Source organism: Corvus cornix, chromosome 4A, assembly GCF_000738735.6.
Source record: "Corvus cornix cornix isolate S_Up_H32 chromosome 4A, ASM73873v5, whole genome shotgun sequence".
In the NCBI taxonomy this organism is placed as follows: domain Eukaryota; kingdom Metazoa; phylum Chordata; class Aves; order Passeriformes; family Corvidae; genus Corvus; species Corvus cornix.
Window position 1 is genome coordinate 16,377,492 of NC_047058.1, and position 21,377 is coordinate 16,398,868.

The 21,377-nt window shown below is 48.0% G+C and overlaps 2 protein-coding genes across 5 annotated transcripts; both read left to right on the forward strand.

Annotated features, from left to right (window-relative positions):
* The first annotated feature begins 1,283 nt into the window (after positions 1-1,283).
* Positions 1,284-7,304, forward strand: ITGB1BP2 (integrin subunit beta 1 binding protein 2). The gene is made up of 11 exons (XM_010403225.3): positions 1,284-1,519; positions 1,728-1,777; positions 1,876-1,932; positions 2,222-2,370; positions 2,508-2,620; positions 2,859-2,917; positions 3,789-3,859; positions 4,096-4,198; positions 5,523-5,642; positions 6,065-6,127; positions 6,880-7,304. The coding sequence occupies exons 1-11, from the start codon at positions 1,456-1,458 to the stop codon at positions 7,144-7,146; spliced, it is 1,116 nt and encodes a 371-aa protein (XP_010401527.2). The 5' UTR covers positions 1,284-1,455; the 3' UTR covers positions 7,147-7,304.
* A 1,112-nt stretch (positions 7,305-8,416) lies between these two features.
* Positions 8,417-21,339, forward strand: LOC104691636 (rho-related GTP-binding protein RhoG). 4 transcript variants are annotated; one of them, XM_039572132.1, is made up of 4 exons: positions 8,417-8,480; positions 10,762-10,842; positions 11,918-11,973; positions 16,836-21,339. In XM_039572132.1, exon 4 carries the CDS (start codon positions 16,857-16,859, stop codon positions 17,430-17,432), a length of 576 nt encoding a protein of 191 aa, XP_039428066.1. In that variant the 5' UTR covers positions 8,417-8,480; positions 10,762-10,842; positions 11,918-11,973; positions 16,836-16,856; the 3' UTR covers positions 17,433-21,339. The 4 variants fall into 4 exon arrangements, with proteins under 4 accessions (XP_039428066.1, XP_039428065.1, XP_039428067.1 ...); XM_039572131.1 differs by lacking the exon at positions 11,918-11,973; XM_039572133.1 differs by lacking the exons at positions 8,417-8,480; positions 11,918-11,973 and adding an exon at positions 8,695-8,896.
* Positions 21,340-21,377: the final 38 nt, after the last annotated feature.

The following is a 21,377-nucleotide window of genomic DNA, read 5'->3' on the forward strand; positions in this document are numbered from 1 at the left end:
GGGGACCTGAGTAACATTTTGTATTCTTCTGTGATTACAATGATCTTCCAGGGAACAATTTTCATCCCTGGTGTGATGATAAGGGAGGAGAGTCAGGTGTGAGTCTGTGTGTGCATCCTTCCCTCTCCCTTTCCACAATCTCTGCTGGGCAATATAGTTTGTCCTAAGAAAGCATCAGGTGGGTTTTGCAGGAGGAACTCACTGAATGCTTGCATGCTTAATGTATTCCAGAGACAGGGGAGCTGAGCTGTTTGTGATTGACTGTGGTGCACATCAACCTGCAAAAGGGTATAAAATGCTGCTGGAGTCTGGGCCAACCATGCAAACTGCTCTCCCAAGGTCGCAGGCAGCTTCTGGGTGCTGTTTGTCATGCCTCCCCACCTTGGGGACACCTGCAGGGTACGTCCACCCAGAGTACAGGGAACACACAGAATACTCACTTTTGGAGGAATACTGAAAAATTGTAAGATCTGGTCAAATATAGAGATAAAATCCTAAAGTATCTCCAAAGGTGCCTTACTGCTTTGTAATTGTGAATTCTGCAAGGCCAAAGACTGTAAATCTGTATGTTTCTAGCCAAACCTGCCAATATTAAAATACTTTAGACTGTAACCAAATAGGCATAGGCTCTAACCAAATCTGAGACTAAGTGGACTGATCCACACCAAGACTTCTCTGAGAAGTTTAGAAAGTGAGTGAGTCTCACTGAAGCTTGTGACTCAATGGGAGGGACCACTCCCGTATAGCACCATATTTTGTAATGGATGGTAGAGTTGTTATTTAGATACTGCACTGGCAATATTTAAAAACTGTATTAGCCATAAATCTAATAGTAATCACCCACATAATCACTGTATCCTGCTTCTCATGTCTGGCTAAGAACCTTCCCTCAACCACTCTGTTACTCCTGAACTGCACAAAAAGCAGCATCAAAAGATGTCTTGTCCACATGCACAACCTTGGTCTGCTGGTGCCTTCTGGGGCTGGGAGAGATCAGCATGAGTTTTGCCCTGTGATTCTGGGAATTCTCTCCCCTTCAGTTTCAGGGATCTCTCAGCTGCTTCCGTACATGCTACAGAAGCTGAGCATGGTTGGTCGAGTCGCCCGTGTGAGCATCCGTGACGGATGCTGGCAGGATGGCAGGCACTGGGACAGGACCTCTGCACACCCCGGGCGCGGGGCCACCCTGCAGTGCCCATTCCCTCTGCTGGGCACAGGGCCAGCACAGGAATGCCTGTGGAGATAACACAGGCGCCAAGCCCCACCAGCTGCCCTGTCCATCTTTAGCCCGGTCTCCGGTTACCAGCCACCTCCCATAGCTGCCTCCAAAGATAGGCAAAGCCACCTCCCGGCGCCTGGGCTGCAAGTGGGGAAGCGGAGCAGAGATCCCGGGCAGGGATAAACTGATGGGATTTCTGTGGAAGGAGTGAAGGGCACTGCGTGTACGCCTGAGCTATGGCATTGCTGTGCTACAACAAGGGCTGCGGGCAGAGGTTTGATCCCGAGCACAACGCCGAGGGTGAGTGGGCTCGTGTGCGCCAGAGGGAAGGGGAATGTGTGCTGCTTTCCCGGAGTGTGGCCTCGGCTGCCGTGCTGCAGCCGAGCTGCCAAGCCCAGCGCAGGCAGCCCATATGGCAGGAGCTGGCTCCGGAGCTGCTGGCGGTCGCAGGTGGCTCGTGGGCAGGATTACTTCTCCTGAAAGCTTTTGCCTGGTTTTCCCTTTTCAGACTCCTGCCTGTATCACCCCGGTGTCCCCATCTTCCACGATGCCCTGAAGGTGAGTGGGGCAGGAGCTGGGGCTGCAGCTGCAGGGAGTGACCTTGTGCCCTGCAGGATTGCCCACACCTGACCAGCCTGTCATGTCCTGGTGTTTAGGGCTGGTCTTGTTGCAAGAAACGCACAACGGACTTCTCTGAGTTCCTCTCCATAAAGGTGAGCGACCTGCCAGCCCAAATGCACCCACTGTTCCTCCATCCTCTCCTTCTGGCCCCTGCCCAGTCCTGTCCCATTCCTGTCCTGTGTCAGGGATGTCCCTTCTGCCCTGCTGCCAGGGATTTGCTTCCAAGGAGCCTCCAAATAAGAGCACTACTCCCAAAGTGCAAGGTCAGAACCCATCTCTGCAGGACACTGAGCCACCACATCATGGAAACTCACAGGGTTTGGGAGCAGCCACCAGGCTGAGGAGGACAAAGCAGTCATCAGGCTTGTCTCTGCTGTTCAGGGATGCACAAAGGGGTTTCACAGCAAGGAGAAGCCCCCTGAGCCTTTCAACCAAGGGAAGACCTCAGATGAGCCAAAGGCCAAACCAGTGGAGGAGCTTATCATCCAAGGACCAAAATCAGCTGAGAAGATGCTGCGGGAAAGACCAAGGTGAGATAAGCTCAGCTAACAGTGTTGCCCTGTCCTGTCACTTCTACATTTGTCCTGCCCTGCTGCTCTCTCAGGAGAGGCAATGACACTTAAATCACAGAAAAACCCACTTGGCCTTTGCTGCTGCTGTTTCCCAGCTCTGATGAGCCAAGACAACTGCTGCCAATTAAAGTATCCAGGTCTCTGGAGCAGGCACTGGAGAAACTGAACCTGTCCTCCAAGGATGAGACACTGCAGAGCAGTTGTACAGGTAGGGGACAAGTTGATGGATGGCACTGGAGTTGCACACAGCAAGTTCAGCACGGGGTTTTGCATAACAGGCTCAGTGCAGTCAGTGTGTGCTGCGTGTTCAGCCACCTGCAAAACTGCATCTTGGAGGCACATTGGGATGGTTTGTGGTCAGCTGGGGAGCTGGCAGAGGGCTGGGGCAGGATTTGGGGGCAGGCATGGCAGTGTTTTTCCTGGGTGAAGTTGTGTTGCTCTCGCAGGCGAGGAGGCTGCCCAGGTGAGAGCTGGCACCATGTGCAAGAATGCAGCCTGCAAGGTGGTGAGTACCTGGCAGGGTTCCCTCTTTGCCCAGCCTGTGCCTTGTAGCCAGGATCATCACAGGCCCAGGAGCAGGGCAAGGTATCAGGCAGGTGGAAGGTGGCAGTGCCCACCTGCTCCGCATTTTCATCCCACCCTGGGAGCAGCCACCTCTGTCACCTCCCAGCCACTTTCCTGCAAGAGGCTTCTGGACTGGTGGTACATCTGTGTTTCACTGCTGCTGATTGCTTGCAGTGAAAAAGAGCACATATTCAGGATTGGACATACAGGCAAAATGCATGTGGAAAAATTCCCACCTGCATTGAACTGATGCAGCACAGCCCACTTTGCCTCTTGCCCGAGGCTGCCTTGTGGAGCGCTGCCTGCCTCGAGGATGAGTGGGAGGGATTGAGGGATTGAGCTGCTAGGAAAGCAGGAGCGACGGAGCAGGCAGGGAGCAAAAGGCAGGAGGTAGATGAGGACATAAGACTGACATGCTCTGGGAAGGAGGGGAAAGGACAGGAATGACAAAAGACCTCCTGCACTTCAGAGTGAGTTTCTGTGGTGTCTAAATTTGCCCACTGTCCCTGTGTTACCAAGCCCTGGGCTGGGAGCAGGCTGTGTTTGAGAGAAGGGTACAGAAGGGCTGCTGATGGGGTCACAGGGTGACACTGTGGTCACAGCAAGGTTGGGGTGGCTGCCCTGCCAGCAAGGAGCAGGGACGAGTGCTGGGCTGCTGGCTGGGCATGGGTCCCAGAGTGAGTCTTCACAGATGCTGGACCCAGAAAAAGGGTGATGTTGGGCATTGTGCTGTGCCCTCTACATGGATGGGCATTGATGAGTGGACATCTGTGCCAGAGACACAGAACTTTCCTCTGCTTCCTTCTCCACAGATCTACCAGGGCCCGGAGAGTAACACAGAGGTTTGTACGTTTCATCCTGGTGTTCCTGTCTTCCATGAGGGGTAAGAAACCACTCTTTTCCAGAGAGCAAGCTGACCCTGCCAAGGGCTGAAAATGCGACATGGCAAGGCTGTGTGGCCCCAGCAGCATGGCCACTGCAGTTGTGGGTGACACCCCCCAAGGGGACAGGTGGGCAGGGGGAGCTCTTGGTTACGAGCCCCTCTCCCCCCCACCCTGCTGTGGTCCCCTCTCCTGCTCCTGTGTGCGCTCCCCACTCAGGTCACCCTGCTCTCCTCAGGATGAAGTACTGGAGCTGCTGTGGAATCAAAACCACGGACTTCAGTGCCTTCATGGAGCAGCCAGGCTGCAGCCGTGGGTGTCACTGCTGGACAGAAAAGAAGGTAAGGGGGCTCTCAGCAGAGGCAATTCATGTGAGCAATTGGCATTGTTGGCATTTGAGAGTGTTCCTTCCCTTGCTCTGCATTCACACAGGTTTCTGCATTTAATTGTATTAATATTCATAATTACTGACAGATGACTGCACAGGGTTTGAATGCCTAATCTTCACCCATCTGCCCTTTAAGATGTTGCTCTGCATTCACAAGATGTGTCAGCTCTCACACCCAATGGGCAGATGTACAATGGGAAGCTGAACAAGGCAGGACCTGGCCCTGGACACAACATAGCCAGCATTTCAGGCTGCCACATAGAGACAGGTGGCTGAGCACATGAAAAGTCCTGCAAAAAAACCTCAAAGGCTTTGACAGATGATTGCAGATAACTGAATTTGGCTTTAATGAAGCTTTCCCTATGCAGCTGCTTCTCAGGAGGGATCTCATCCTTATACCAACAGGGTGTTGTGGTAGGGCAGCAGTGAGAAGGTCCCAATTCTCAGTACTCTGTGTGTGTAATTTTCCCCAGGAAAGTTCTTGACTGGAAACAGGCTTGAGCTGGGAAAGTTGCACCAAAAGAGCCCAGGATAACCCTGAAAGTGTACTGTGTTCCTCTGAGTCAGCACTGCTCCCAGCAACACTTTCTGAGCCCAATCCATTCTTTGTCCTGGAGCAGAAAACATATCCTGAATGTAAAGGAGGCTGCAGTGAAGGAACTGTGATGCTGTGATGCAGATGTTTTGTGCTAATTGTCACCTAAGTCTGGGGCCAGGACTCCTCCTGGAGCATTTCTTTGGCTGGCAGTGTGGAAGGGCTGCAGGGGGTTTGTCTCCTGGTGATGGTCAGAAATGAGCCTGGTGGGGACACAGGCCGGTCAGTGCCTGTGGTGCTGACAAGGTGGACAAAGGTGAAACATGGCCAGCTGGGGCTCATCTGACTCCCAAATGTAGCATGGGGGCATCATCCATGTCCAGCAACAGCCTCTGCATTGCCCTCCAGGCTGAGTTCCCTGACTGTGCACAGCACTCAGGAGCTTGGGCATAGCAGAGTGACTCTGGAACTAGAAGGGGATGTCTCTGACCTTAACGTGTCCTGGAGGAACCTCAAGCACAGATGTCCCATGTTGCATGGGACAGCATGGCAGGGGCTGCCCACCTTTGCCTGAACCATCTCCCCTCAAAAACCTGCACAAAAGGCAGGGTTTGCTCTTGCTTAGCTGGTGCCAGCCAGCACAAAGGAGATGTGCAAGGGAGCATCCTCTGGCTCAGACGTCCCCTCTGTTTGGTGGTGCCTGAGCCCCAGCTGTGCCGTGATGGGCTCCTCTCCTCGGCAGGACAAGAAGGCGGTGCTGTGCCGGCAGGACTGGCACCAAACCAGCAGCCAGGTGGTGGTGACAGTCTATGCCAAGAACCCCCTGCCTGCCCTCAGCAGCGTGAAGGCCAATCGCACCGTGGTGAGTGGGGTGGGGATGGACACCCTCAAGGCACCACCTGAATTTGAAGAGCCAGGAGCCAGCTGGGTGCCTGGGGCTCTTTGATGGCCTCTTTGGTCTGTTGCTACAGGCAGGGCTGGCACTGCCAACCTGCCATCCCCGAGCTGAGAGCCTGATGGCTTCACTGCTGCATCTGCCTGGCAACTCTGCCTTTTGGCCTCAATGGGTGGATTTGCTGGCCTTGAATCCCTTGACCCATGACAGAGGTGAACCTGTCATGCCCTGAAAGGGATGAAACATTGCCAGGTGCTGAGGGGATCACCATTATACTGGAGCCAGAATGTGGGATGCAATATGGTGCTGAAAGGCAGCTGCACTGTCTGGGGGAAGAGCTCTGGCAGAGCTGCACTACCGTCTCAGATAATTTTCTGTTGATCTTTCAGCTTGAGGCTCATGTCATCTTTGAAGGGAATAAGATTTTCCGGGCAGAACTGGAGCTCTGGGGGGTAAGATCCTGTTTGCTTTGATTTCCCTGTTCCAGCAGTCTGCGTGGGGCTGGGCTGCAGTGCTGTGAGGCAGCCTGTGCTCTTCATCCTGGGCTGGGTTGTACAGATGCAGGCATTTATAGCCATCTCTGCTGGGAAATGCCTTAGGGCTTGTGAGGAGGGTGAGGTGGCTGCACTGATTGATCCAGGGCTAAGGTCAGAGCTGGAGGTCACTGCCAGCTCTGTAGGTGTTCTGAATTTGGTCCCAGGCTGCCCCAAATGTTCTTTGGCCCAGCAGGTCCCTGTCTCCCCCACAGTCTTGCTGTGAGTTGCGGGCAGGCTGCGGCCTGAGCAGTGAGACTCTGATTTTTCAGCTGCCTGCTGGCTGGGGAGCAGCAGTGAGGCTCAGGAATTTGCATGTGCATTTCTTGTCTGTATTTGTGGTGTGTGTTGCCTGTGCCTGCAGGCAGCAGAGAGCTGACAGGTGTGGGTATGGCTGTGTCTCAGCACAGCTCGCTGCTGGGGAGAGGCTGAGCCGCAGCTGCGCCTGTGGCTGAGGCGAGCTGAGCTCTCCTGAGCTCTCTACAAGCACTGTGGTGCTGCTCTGACATAACAGTGTGAAGCTCAGCTCAGCTCAGCTCAGCTGCAGCCCAGACTTCTCCTGGCACAGGAGGAGATTTCTCCTCTGGCAGGGTTTTGCCAGTAAGGGAAAGGCTGAGAGTGTGCTGCCTGCCCTCCCCTGCCCAGCTCACTGCACCTTTCCCTCTCTCCAGACCATTGATGTAGAGAAGAGCTTTGTGAGCATGGTCCCCGCCAAGGTGGAGATCACGCTTTGCAAAGCCAGCCCTGGCTCCTGGGCCAGGCTGGAGCTCCCCCAAAGCAAATTGCAGTCCTGTGGTGAGCAAGAGAAGGAAGCTGCAAACACAGAGGAACCTGGGGCTGTGCAGGATGAGGACTCTGATGACAGCTTGAGCTGGTCTGAGGAGGAAGATGAAGAGTTGGAGATGGGAACACCGGATGTGATAACACCGAGTAACTGACGGCCGAGTGCTTCAGCAGCTGAGCAGTGCTGGTTTCTGAGCTGCTGGGCACCTTGGCACCAGCTCCAGAGGAGCAGACCTAGTCCAGAACCGTGTGCAGGCTGCAGCAAGGCCTCTCCCCGGGTCAGAAGGGACGATTAATAAACACCCAGAGCAAAGGTTGTCCTCTGAAATCCGTGACGGGCGCTTAAGAAACATCAGCGGGCCAAACCCTGCCTTCTGTCACTTCCTCTCCTGTACCTGGCTGGGGCAGGACAACAGGAGGAGTCCCCGTGCCTGCACCTTCGGTGTCCCTGGGGACTGGGTGTTCAGAGGCCGGCACCGTGCCTGACCCTGGCATTTCTGAGGGTGGACACCGCCATCCCTGCCCCTCTTGAGGGTTGCTGAGCCCCGGGCTGAGCTGAGTGTAAGCTCTTACCCTCTCCCTCTCCCGGCGCTGGAGAAGCCGGGCCCTGTGGCTCTTTGTCGGGAGATGGTGACTGCGGACACGGGAACGTCACCGCCGCCGGCAGTTCCAGCGGAGCCGTGGCGTCCCCTGCAAAGCCCCTTACAGGCGTGAGACCCTGGCGGGAGCGGCGGGCGATGCCGAACGCGCCCCGGGCCGGGCGGAGGCTGCGGAGGCGGGGGATGTCCGCGGGCGCTGCGCTGTGTACCGCGGCACAGCGCCGGGAACGGGAGCGGAGCGTTCACCCGTGTAAAAAACCCAGCCATCTTCTGCCACAGAGCCACTTAATTGCACGGTCTTGTGTAGAGAAAGCAAAAGCAATCACTCAGTTTTGCCATTCTTTCCTTTTCCTTGCATTATCTTTGTTAAGGATATATTGTCCTTATTAAGGATGCATGTTACACGATTGTGGCCGTGCACAGAGACACGCGTGCGTATTTCTGCTCATGGATATTGAAGTGAATCAACTGAGAAACCATCCAAAACCAGACCAAACCCCCTCGCTCAAGCTATATTCGGACAACGCGTAATTACAAAACAACTAATTTAGCATCTGCAAGATCTTGCTGCCGGCGCCGGGCAGCGGGGCGGATGGCGGGGCTGGATGGGAGCATCGGAGCACTACAGCGCGGCCGCAGCCCCGGGCCGGGCCGAGGGGATGCCCCGCTCCGCTCCGCTCGGGGCCGGGGCCGGGGCCGGGGCCGCGCCCGCCGCTCCCCGCGCTCCGCCCGCCCCTCACCGCCCGCGGCGGCGCCCCCTGGCGGCTCCTCCGGGAGCGGCGGCGCGCAGGGCGCGTGCGCGCGGCGGGCGGCGGCGGGCGCGGGGCGCGGCCGGGTCGAGGGTCCGCGGGCGCGCGGGGAGCAGCGGCGGCCGCGGGGCCGCGCCGGAGGTGAGCGCGGGGAGGCGGCTCCGGGGCGCGGGGGCGGGCGGAGGAGCGGCGGGGCCCGGGGAGCCCGCGGGGCGGGCGGCGGGGGAGCGGCCCCGGCGGGCCCCGCGCGTGGCCGCGTGTGTTCCCGCCCGGCGGTGCCGGAACATCCTCCGCGCCCGGCCCCGCCGCTCGCGCTGACAGCGGGGCGCGGCCCGCGGCCTCTGCCGGCCCGGGCGCCGCGGGTCCCTTCCCGGGGGAGGCTGTTGCGGCACCTGTCCCGCCGGGACGCGGCCGCCTCCGGGGCAGGGAAGGGCGGCTCGGGAGGACCGGGGGCTCCTCGGCCGCAGCCGCGTGGCCGTGCTGGCTCCTCTGTGTCCAGAGGGTTTTGGGAAGCGGGATGCGCGCCCCGGCTTCTGCACTGGGCGGTGTGTGCCGAGGTGAATGTGCTCGTCGTGGGGCCCAGGGATGCTGGGGAAGGGTTTGAACCGAGCCTTTCTCTGCTCCGGGGATGTGCGGAAAGCGGGAATGGGCCCGTGGCAGGGCAGGTCGCGCTTTCCCCCCTTCCGCAGTGTGCCAAGGTTGGGCCGGGCTGTTCTAACGGCAGGCTGATGCTAATCTCTATCAGGAGCACCGCGACAAATTTAAGGCGACCTCTGCTCCCAGCGAGTGTCATAAAAAGCTGGCACAGGACGAGGTAGCCTTTGGAAAGGTCTCTTGTTTCACTGCCGAGAGTGAGAGATACGTTAGGATAGGAAGGTTGGATCTGCTCTCTAAAAACTGGCAAAGTGCTGTCTCAGGAAGAGTTGTGCGAGGTGGTGACCTAAAAGATGCCAGGAGTCCCAGGTATTGTCTCATTTAGCAGCAGCCGCGGAGCTCCCCTTCATCAGCTCAGTGGTTCTCTTCTGGAGTGCCTTTCAGTTTTATAACAACCTGCACTGAGTTCCTGCTTAATCTCAAGTCCCGAGGAGCAATGCTGCTTTTCATTTGTTCTGAACTTCTCTCTGTTTTTTTCCCCTCTGTCGTTTTCTGGTTTTATTGGTTTTTTTTTTCCAAGAACCAGTGAGTAATCGGTATCTGTTTACTCTTTATAAACACTTGTGACTCCCACCATAATTACTCTGAGGTATAAAAAAGCTTTAAATTCTTTAATTTAAATGTTCTTTATGTATACCTTATGCTTGCAACGTGCGTCCTGGGCTGGGGTGCAGTAGTTTTTGTGGCAGCATCATTAGCTCTTTGCCCCAAGCTTATTTTTTGATTTTTAAAAACCTCACGTTCTCTTCCTTGTAAGATGTAAAATACATCACTCCAAGGCATACTTTGGAGCCAGTTTGCCACTGTTCACCAGAGCAGCAGTTTTTCTACATGGAGCTTAAAAGATTATGAGACATATTTGGCATTTTAGATTAATATTTCCATTTCACAGGGTTTTAAAATATTTTTCAAAAAAGGAACTTTACACAGATCCTGGAAAAACAATAAAATATGCGGTTTGCAATTAGTAGGGGGGAAGCTGAATGTGTGGTTTGATTTGCTTACGTGGTGAGGCTGAGATTCTTTTGGGGACCAAGGTATTTTCACACAATCTGGTGTCACGAAAAGATTCGTACCTTTACAGGGAATAATTTTTTACTTTACCTGCCTGAATGTGTAAATCTGACGAACTGCTGAGAGGCTCCGTGACTCTGTTAACTTTTGCTCACATTTTGGAATTGCAATACTTGATGCAAATGAGACTTGGCAATTGTTGCACTATTGTAGTGCACAAGCCATGATAAAATACACACTGAGTGCACGCATTAACTCCTGTCTTAGTCATACCAAAACTCTCTTTAAAGGTGCTTTTGAAAAAACTGGTATTGATTAAGTGCATTTTTGTTTGTGGGTTTGTTTGTTTGTTTGTTTTGGTGTCTGTGTTTTGGGTTTTTCTGTTTTCCTTTGGGGGTTTTTGTTTGATTTTGTTTTGGTTTTGTTTTCGGTCAGGTTTTGTTTGGTTTTTTCTTTGTTTATTCTTGTTTGTGCTTTTATTTTTTATTAAATCTCCCCCTGCCCCCCCCCCCCCCCCCCCCCCAGTGAAATTTGGGGGTGGAGGAGGAGGAATCAGAGAAGCGCAATCCAATGAAAAGTGTGGAGGGGCTTTTTTTTCTCACGGAAAGAAGCTTAGATTTTCCTGGTGTAACGTTGCCCTTCAGACACAACAGTGGCTTTGTTACAACTGAGAGTGCCAGCGAATGCCAGGTGACAAAAATGATAGGAAGACATACTAACAGGTTTTTTTTTTTTTTCTTTTTACCCTAAATAGGAATCAAGGATGCTTACACTGGATTTCTCATTCATCCTCCAACGTGCTTAACACACCTCTCCACGAAACCTTATGTCTGAGGTACTGTTTGTTTCTTTTGGCCAACAGTAGTGACTAAGGCCTTGTCAGAATCTATGGAAGGTGGGAAGGACATGGTTATTAACTTTTTATGAACTGACTGTGAGTCCCAGGACCTGTGCAAGTTGCTTGTGTCACCCAGGAGGTGAGGTAGTGGGTGTGGGCACAGAACCCTGCAGCCCTGGCTCCTGTTCTTACACCTTTACTGTGTTCACCATCAGAGGGTCACTTGTGTTCAAATACACGGTGAAGGGTCCCTGTCTTGATGAATCCATGCCTCTGCATGTGGTTGCAGGAGGAAAATCCAAGTTTAATACTCTGCAGCTTTTGATTATGGCAGGATATATGTCACATTCATACACATGAATTTGGATTCGAATATCTACTGAGGTCTTGGGTTTTGGTTCCCGTGGGCTGTGCAGCTGTACCTTGTCAGAGTGTTGTTTCATGAGCTGTGCATCTGTTTCATGAGCTCATGTCCTTTGGAAATACTAATTATCCATTCAATATCTTGGATTCATAGAATTTAAGGTCTTTGATGTTTGGTCACTAATATCACCACTCTCCTCTAAAATTTGGAGGATAAGTGCCTGTAGTAAGAGGTTTGTGTGATTGAGTTGCCCAAATACCTCATGCAGAAGACTTTATTTTCACTGTAGTTTCCTAAGAAATATTGCTTATGTGTGTTTCATCCGTAAAAAAAAAAAAAATCTTTAAATCAATAAACCAATTTCAGCCTAATTTGACAGAGGACGAGGTTTTAAAAATATTATTTGAAAGGTTTTGAGGGGTTTCTTCTGTGTCCTAGAAATAACTTTTTGCTTTAAAAGGCATGAAGGGCATTCTACCATTGACACTGAAGGAACAATCAGTGAGAATTACACTCCTGTTATGTGCTTGGGAGCGGAATTTATAGGCAAAGAGCTCTGGGGAGAGCAAGCTTCCTCAGTTCTGTTCATGTGGAGCTCGAGTGGTGGATTGCACAGTTCCTGCTGTGCTGCTGAAATCTGCCTTCCCTTGTGGATTTTTTCCTCCCTCTGCTGCCACTCAGACTGTTGCAGATTTGTTTCTCTTGCAGGTAAATGGCAGGACAGAAGGTGGTGTGAAAACTTTGAGAGGCGCTGAGAAGTCCAAGTAGGTCATTCGTGGCTGAAGGATAGGAGGGATGAGGTCTCCTATTTAACTTTTCCTGCTCTTTCTTGGCACGAATTCTGAAAGCCTGGCACTTCTCCACTCCTTTGGCACTTGCCTAAAACAATGGCGAGTAAGCTGAGCTGTTGTGGGATAGTAACAGAGTCTTGATTAAATTGCTGAGAGCCCCTTTCTCTTCCCTGCTAGGCCTGGTGGGTAAGCTGCACATGTGAATTAACTCCTTTGCATGGGTGAGGATGGTGTGATATATTTAGAACTGCCCAATCCACCCAGTCCTTTGTTGAAAGTTCCTGCCTGACTTCACGTTTCAGGCAGACAGAGTGAATCGTCTCTGATCTAGTTTTTATTACTGAAAGATGAGCAATTAAATCATTTAGATTTCTTAACTTCTGCCTGCCCTGGTAAAGCAGGATCTGGTTCTCCAAAACAGTGAGGGCTTGATGAAATGTGATGGCTGAGCAGAACGACACAGCTCAGTACAGCTGATTTCAGCTGAACTCCTAGAGAATTTTCTGCTCAATTTTGGCCAAAATGGGCCCCTATCTAAACTGTAAAGAGAGAAGTGAAAGACCTGACAAGCTCAGTGAGAGTGAGTTTATCAAAGAACAATATCGAAGTTAAAATCCGCCTAACAAAGAGGCATCTGATGTTAACAGAGCAAAGGCAGAGGCATATCCTGCTAAGAAGTAGTTCTGCAAAGAGTTTTTAGAAGTGCAGGAAGTATAAAAAGCATAAATCTAGAAAGCTACAGAAGAATTCAGGTTCCTGTTTTCTGTCTGTTTTCTGTCACTGTATTCTCCCTCGCTCAGCAGACAGGGAACTTCCCTTCGAAGTGAAGATCTAGAAGTTGTTTCTCTCCCACAAAAAAATTTTGATGCAACATGAAGTTACTCTGTGTGAGTGTTCCAAGTAATGAATTACCCCAACAAATGTTCGTCAGGAGAGCCAACTGTCCACGTTAATGATACCAGAAAATGCTTAATTAGGTCAGAACAGGAGCAGCTCCTCAGATGATGTCTTGACATGTTGATTGAAATCTTGCACATTCCAGAGGAAGTGCCAGGTGTGCAGGCAGTGAAGTCAGACTTAGCAGCATCTTCAGAGAAGGAAACTTACCCCAACAGGGAATGCCAGTTTTCTAATTCAAAGTAATTGATGGACAAGATAGAAATAACTCTTATCTGCATATTTTTGCGCAACACTTCTGCGTGGGGTGATTTGGTGAGGTTTCTTGGGTGGGCTTTTTTTGTGGGTTTTTTTTTGGTTTGGTTTTGTTTTTTTTTTTTTTTTTGTTGTTGCTTTTAAAAAATTATTATTTAATTTTGAAAATTATTCTGCTGCAACTGCTAGAACCTCAACTGTAATAAAAGTCCTTTCTCTGGCAGGACTAAACAACCTGGATTACCTCTCACTACTTTGGATTTTCCGTTCACTTGTTTCTCTTGCTGCGTAACCTTTCAACTTGGCTTTGAACCTTGTGCCCAGCTTTCTGTTTCTAAATTGTTTTTTTTTTGATGTGTTGATGCGTTAATCTGTATTTTTCTCTTTTTCAATTCTTTTTACTTGTTGTGTGTGGAGTTTTTATTTCTAAAGTTTCCCCAAAAATTCTTTTGGAGGTCACCAAAAAAACCCCAAACAAACCCTAAACCAATTTTCTTCCTCTTGGTACTGTTTGTTGGTAATTTTGTTTTTGGAGTATGGGGATTTTTTTCAATATATATTTATATTTAGATAGCATCCAGTGCCAACTTCAAGAGTGCTTTAGAAATACGAAGAATTTTCCATGCAAATTCGAACCCTAGCTTTTTACTGTCTTATGAGAGTTTTATTGCTGGGTAAATTGTTTACAAGAAAAACTAAATAGAGACTTCATACATTATAAAGAAAGCAGTACATGGATTTAATAGAAAAGACCTGATGGAGGTAATATTAGTTGGCTTGGTTGTGACTTAAATTAAAAAACTCTTTGTCTTCCATATATAAATCTTTAACCAAACTACCCTTGTTCACAAGATAGTTTTCTGGAGTCAGGTAGCTTCTTTCTACTCTTTATTTTTTGATAATTTATCTAAATTTTGTGTTTCAATACAAATAATGTGTATCCTGGTGTGTGTTTGTTTTTCTGTATTGCATATGCCACACACGATTCCTTTCAGCTCAGACAACCTCCTTTAAAGGGGCCCTTCAGAGAATCATACTTAAAAGCCTACAAGCTCTTTAGTTGTGTTTGTGTAGTTAATACTTTGCCCAATGCTTTGGCAGCTTTGCATGGAGTTATTTCCCATTGCAAATGTTGCTCTTGTAAAATCCGAGCTTTAGTGAGGTTATTCAAGGTATTAGTGCTGTGAAAAGAGCATTCATGTTTCAGGCTTTTTTTGTTACTTTATTAGCGATTTCCGAATTGAAACTGTAATGAGCTCTTAAATAAAACCCCAACAAAGTAATCTTTGAGTAACACAGTTTCATTAGACATTTTGAATCAGGTTGTGTTATCTGTGGATGGTCTGGGATACACTGGCCTTGGAGTTGATCCATTTAGGAAGCTGCTTGTGCTGCCTGACAGTGCTGGTGTGATGACCTCCAGCCAGTGCCGGTCATGTGCAGGCTGGGGTGCAGTTTGGGGACACCCTGTCATTCTGTGCAGAGCTCTGGACTGAAGTGCATAGAGATTTAAGAGGTGTAAGTCCTTGGAGGAGCTTGTTTGGGTTTTAAAGAGAGATCTGTTTGCGAGTGTTTGCAATTTTTTTTATTTTAGAAACTAGGAGTTGGGCATGTAAAAGGCTTTGTGTATCTCGTTCTTGAGTCATGAGACTTTTGTTGCTGACTTAGTTCTGCTATCTGTGTGATGTCACTTGCTACTGACTGATTGAAATGAGTTATCTGTTGCACAGATAGTTCATTTGGGAAAAAATCTTTGCTCTGGAAGCAGTGGTATTGGTCACCACTAGGGTTTGTGGCACAGCATGTTCTGGTACTTCAGGGGTTTGATGTAAGTGCAGGAATGGGCTTTAAAACCTGCCCTGTGTGCTGCAGTCCAGGCTTTGGCAGCAATAGCAGCATAAGGTAATTCATTCCTGCCATGTGCAGCCACTGGGGTTTCTGTAGTGTCTGTGTACATACATTGATACTTCCTTAGGCACTGTGTGTCGTAGTGACCAGTCAGTGTCACTCCAGTAGCCTGTTGCAGCTTTGTGCCAAAGCTCCAGGTAGCCTGTTTTCACTTAGTTCAGAAGAATCATGTGTGCTCCCAGTGAGAATGTGGATGCAGATAAAGACTTTGTCTAAAAGGGCAAAGCTGAGACTTAAATGGGAATGAATTGTTGATTTGTTTGGGTGGTCTTGAAGAGGAAGTTGCTCATTTTCCTATATTCCCTTTGCTACTTTGGTGGTGTTGGAGCTGAGATCTTTCTGGAATATGCAATCAAAATAGTTTAGGTTGGAAGGAACCTTTCAACCACCCTGCAGTGAGCGGGGACATCTTCAACAAGATCAGGTTGCTCAGGGCTTCAGGCAGCCTGGCCTTGAGTGTTTCCAGGGATGGGGCAGCCACAGTTTCTCTGGGCAGCCTGTGCCAGTGTTTCCCCACCCTCACCGTAAATAAATTCTACCTTCTATCTAGTCTAAATCAATCTTTTCCTAGTTTAAAGCCGTTACCCCATGTTCTAGCGTAACAGTCCCTGCTAAAAAGTTCTTCCCACTATTCTCTTCTGTTTGAAGCAGGTATTTTCTGCTGGTTGCAAATTGAGGATTACTGATAGTACCTCAAAGGCATTTGGGTGAGAAGGCAGATGCAAGTTTCTTCTTGTTCCAGCTAGCAGTGGAAGCTCCAGCACACAAGAAATGTACAACAAATGACTGCTTGTAGTTAGTTCTGTGCTATTTTCAAACTTCTTACTGTTCATGTGATGACAGTTTAAAATTAATTGTGTTTTAGACTGTATCAGTTTGACTGTCAAACCTACTCTTCACATATCAGGAAAGGAATATGAAAAACCTCTAAGCATCAAGTATCTCCCGCATAACAATTTCCCAGGAGAGCTGTTTGACTGCTGATCTTTTAGGGCGTGTATTTTTCTCATGCTCATTATTTAGAGGACACCAAGTAGCTCAAGCCTATTAAGTCCTGCTTGTTCTGTCAGTGATTAGTGAGAGTAATCTGTTCTTGGCTTCTTTAGAAAAATTCTTTATGGATTCTAATCTGTCACTGGTTCCTATGGCTAGTTATATTTCAAAGAACAGCTTTTCTTGAACACGCTACTTTCTGAACCTTTTATCTGGTGTCCTCTAAATAATGTAGTTTGTTCAGGACTGATTGATCTGAGTGTAGTGAATTATTATTGTAAACAGTAGCAGTGCAGCCCAGAAATTAATGTCTTGATTTTATTTATAACTTTTGGACCTTTCTTTGTGGTAAACGGTTTGGGCAGTGGACTGGGTAGACAAGTGTGAGTGTTGGAGTGTGTTTATGTGTACAGAGGTGGATGTGTGAACCTACAAACCATGGAGTATCTTGTTACTGGGTCACAATCCCTTTCCACTTGCAGGTGCCTCTAAGGACTTGTCCTTTCGCCTGTGGGAAACAGTCTGGCAGTAAGGCAAGACTGTGGGAATTTGGCTAATTTGTACTTACATGGTTGGAATGCAGCCAATTGTCACTTAGCTCTCAACTCATTGCATCTCCATTTCACTATTGTCTTTCTAGCCCCGAGCTCTTCAGAATGGCTTGAGACGCTGAATGTGATAAGAAATGGTCAGCTATATTAGAAACACTTGGTAAAGCTTCTGTTTAAAATGCCCACCACTGAGTGTGCTTTGCCTAACTCCTCTCTTCTTGCTTTGTGCAGGTCTCTGTTTCTGGTTGAAGAATGCAGACTATAAAGTGCGTGGTTGTCGGAGATGGCGCGGTGGGAAAAACTTGTCTCCTCATCAGCTACACCACCAATGCCTTCCCAGAAGAGTACATCCCTACTGTGTTTGACAACTACAGTGCCCAGATGACTGTGGATGGCCGGACAGTCAGCCTGAATCTCTGGGACACTGCGGGCCAGGAGGAGTACGACCGCCTGCGCACGCTCTCCTATCCCCAAACTAACGTCTTCATCATCTGTTTCTCCATTGGCAGCCCCTCCTCCTATGCAAATGTGAGGCACAAATGGCACCCTGAAGTTTCTCACCACTGTCCAAATGTTCCCATCCTTTTAGTGGGCACGAAGAGAGACTTGAGAAGTGACCTGGAAACGGTTAAAAAGTTGAAAGAGCAGAGCTTGGCTCCCACTACCCCGCAGCAGGGGACTTCACTGGCTAAACAAATTGGAGCAGTCAAATATTTGGAGTGCTCTGCATTGAATCAGGAGGGTGTTCGGGAGGTGTTTGCTGAAGCTGTCCGTGCAGTTCTGTATCCTGTGACAAAGAAGAACACACGAAAATGTGTCTTACTGTAGTCGCCTTGGGTGATGGATGTTGGAAGTTGACTAGAATCTTGGAGGGCTTTTTAACGAGTTAAATTGAAGATTTGCATCTTGCACTAACAGCTCTAAGCAGAAATGGTTTATACAATGAATATTCTTGCAGTCTTACTGCTTCAGGGAAACTGAAACAGAAAAGGTTTTTTTTCCAACTGAGAGGTCAAATACCTACTTTATTTCTAAAGTTCCAGTCTCCAGCTTCTCCAGGGATCACTTGATTATTTTAGTGGAGGAAAATAAAAGAGGAGACATCTTTGAAGCCACTTCTTTACTAGATAGCTATCAATTACTAGATTTGCTGAAAAGCACAAATTCTTTGCTTTAAGTGTAGCTGCTGCTTTTCCCATCCTTTATTTACTGATTGAATTTGTTTTACAGACAGAAGTCTGGCTGTCCAGTTGTTTTGTCAATTTAAAGCTTGAAAACAATTTGTTTACTTGCAAAAATGCCTGAAATATTAGTGAGATTCACCTTATAGTGAACCATGATTGATTGTATGAAGAGTTAGCATAAGGCATGGTTAATGCAATGAGCAAGACCCAGGGAATACCTGCAATGATTTATTAATAGAAGCAGGAGCTGATTTCTCCTTATGTAAGGTACTTAGAATAATGATGACTCACTCAAATGAGTGCTTTTCATAGTTTTCAGGTGGAGAAGTGGAAGAGTAGTTTAGATCCAAGTCTTCCATTAATCTTCTAAACTTAGATTTTTTTTCACTGTCCCAAGAGATTTTGCACCCCGAGAATAAAGTTTTTACAGTTACCTTCTCAGGCTGACTGAGGTATTTGGGATGATCAAAATGAGATTTTCAGTGTAATCCCTTTGAGGAATCCCAGAGACTTGACAGCAGCCTGTTCACTCTTGAGGAGTTAATTGCTTCAATTCTTAACGTTCTTGGGGCCACCATCTGAGATTTTTATGGCAAATTCCTTCGTTGTTTTTCTGTGAGAAGACTGACAGAAAATGTGGAGATTCTGTTTACAGGAACCCGTGCTTCTTCCTGTTTTCAGTTCAGTCTGTCATGGTTAGCCCGTCACTGGATAGGATTACCTGGGCAGTTTTTTCCTCTCCTGGATGCTCAGTTATTATAAACTCTTTTTAACTGAAATTCTATTTACATACTTTTTAACCTTCTTTAGCAGCTCTAGTAAGTGGCAGCTGGCTTTTATTTTCAGGATGTGCACTGTTCTTTATGTGTGGTTCCGGGACCAGCTGAGGAGTGAGCGCATGAGCCCTTCCTTAGACTCAACCTTCCAGCTCCGTGGTATGAAAGCAGCATGCTTCAAAGATACTTTGTGTGAAACCACTGGTGCTGGACTGGGCTTTGTTGTCTGAAGTTGACAGTGCTGTCTTTGTCTGGCTGCAGCCTCAATTGGTCATTCAGAACTTGCTTTCTTGTGATTCCCACACATGCAAAACTGCACTGGTGTATATACCCTGGTCAGAAAAAAAAGTGCCTCATTTTAGCAAGATAACAGAAAAAACATCAACAAGGTTATTAGGGATCTTGTGTTAATTTGACCTTGCTTTATCTGATGCTGGCAAAAATACCAGGTGGATAGAAACGTTCGTATTTGTGCCCTAATTCCACTATTTGGATAGAAATGTTCGTATTTGTGCCCTAATTCCACAATTTGGATAGAAATGTTCGTATTTGTGCCCTAATTCCACTATTTGAAGAGGATGTGCCTTTCTTCAGCTGGTGTAACTGATGCTGACACTAACTGCAGTTTTTTTAATCTGAGATGTTCTCATTTTGGTGCTGCTTTAGCCAATTGCAACCCACAGATTATAAACTGCAGTTAATCCAAACCCTGGTACCTGTGGTTAGTGAACCAACACAGGGTTCCAAACGCTGAGCACAGGCAGTACCAAAACACCCGTTCTGCAGGATGTTTGCAGAAGCCTACAGACTCTGCATATTTTTCTTCACCAAGTGCCATTGCCTGGAGTGTCTTTGTGTCTCTTGCACTTGCAGAGGAAGTGCTGTTCCAGATGTGGTTCCCACTGTAGTGCCCTGAAGGCTGTGAGGGTGTAGAGAATTCACTGAGATAACCTCTACTTACCACGTTCTGCCTTTGCTTTAGCTGTAGGCCTGTAGTGTAGGCTGGACTTGCAGGCAGCAATTAACTCTGTGCCTTGTAATTCAAGATTATTTTCTGTAGGTAAATTTCAGTAACTGAGTAAATAGACTTTATCATGTTTAAAATGTATTTATTTAAGCCAGTGCACATGGTTTGTTTTAATGCTGGTCAGACCTAAATCAACTGTCTAGTGACCCCGGTGCAAGCCCATAACCTTTGCTTTATTCAGAAATGTACTTTAAAAAGTCTGTGATATGTTTGAACTAGTCTTAAGAAGTGCCTGAAATTGAAAGTCTACTTTTTTTTTTTTTTTGCTACATATATTTGCAGTTTTGTACTGAAGCTACTACTGTTTTTAAAAGTTTTTACTTTTTTACATGCTGAAATCTTTTAATCCTGTGTCTTTTGTGGTTATTCCTAACTGGATTACAAGCATTTTGTGGAGGAGAAATCTTGTGAGCAAGTATTATTGCACAACCCCTGCCCCTCCATTTCTGTAGGCTCACAAGCAGCCATCCTGGTGTGAACTGGAAGAGAGTACAGTGAGATAAAATTCAACTGCTTAATCAATTTCTTTGATTTGGTTACACTGTTGATTACATTATGCCAGAACACCTTATCCCCACTTAGATTACTTAATAAATGGATTGCACAACAGTACTGAGGAGAATAACGCAACAGTGATGAAAATGAGCAGAGAGGGAACTTTGAACCATCAGACTTTTTACTGGCTTTGGAGTACCTAGTTATTTAGATGCTTTGTATTTCTATCACCTTCTGACAGGAGTAAAAGTCCTGGCTTGTAGCTGGTTTCCTCCAGCCTCTGCTTTTCACGAGGATGAGCTTCAGGACAAATCCAACGAGCTTCTCCATTCAGTGGGTATTCTCCTTTTGTGGTTTTCCTTCCTTTTCTTCCCCCTAAAATTCTTGGTGCCTTTTATTGTAAGTAGTCCAGTGCTTCAGTTTACAATCAGTTCTGTTTCTCCCAAGCTTTATTTTTCTTTTGTGGGCAGTTGACAAATACAGACTTCACATAATCCCATGGCTGGATTTTGTCTTGTTTTGGGAGGTCAGAAAACCCAGTTAAGCTGTGTGGGTTTCCTGAACTGTTCAAGGTCCTTTGGTTTGTTACTGAATAGAGATGCAATGTGTGTATCTTAATTCACAGAAGAGACTCACTGTGAAGACACAGATGTTAACCTTTGCTTTGTGAATGATTTCTGAACTACTTGGGTTTTTTTTTTTAAATACAGCTGAAGCTGAGCAGTTCAGGAATTTTGTGTCCAAAGGATGTTAATGAGATGTGCTTAGATGTGGAAATGCTTTCTTCAGTTTACAGCTCTAGCTATTTCTATGAAATTTAAACTAGAAGAACCTCCCCGTGCTTTGTCTCCGGGTGCTAAACCTCACTCTGTAGAAACCTTGGTGCTGCTTGGGCTGATCCCGAGAGTGGATGGATCTCAGGGGGGTCCCGACTCCCGGAGTGGGCAGCAAGGACCACCCATCAGCAGTGGAAGCCCAAGACTCTGAAGTGTGGTACTGATACATACACTGGCAACTTGATTTTATGCTATAAAATGATTTGTATTACATCTAACAGTTTTAAAGGAATTTTTTTTTCTTTTTTTTAAAAAATAAATTATGCATAATTACATTGTAATAAACCTTTCCTCACCTCTCTGGCTGTCGCATTAACTCGCCCTGCTGTTTGTACCGCACCTGTGCTCAAGGCAGCTCTTTCCTGTGGAAAGCCAGACCCCGATTCCTCGAGGCAATAAAGGAATTTTTGGGAAGGGCGGAGCGTCTGCGCTTCCTTGCTGCGCCGCGGGGGGGG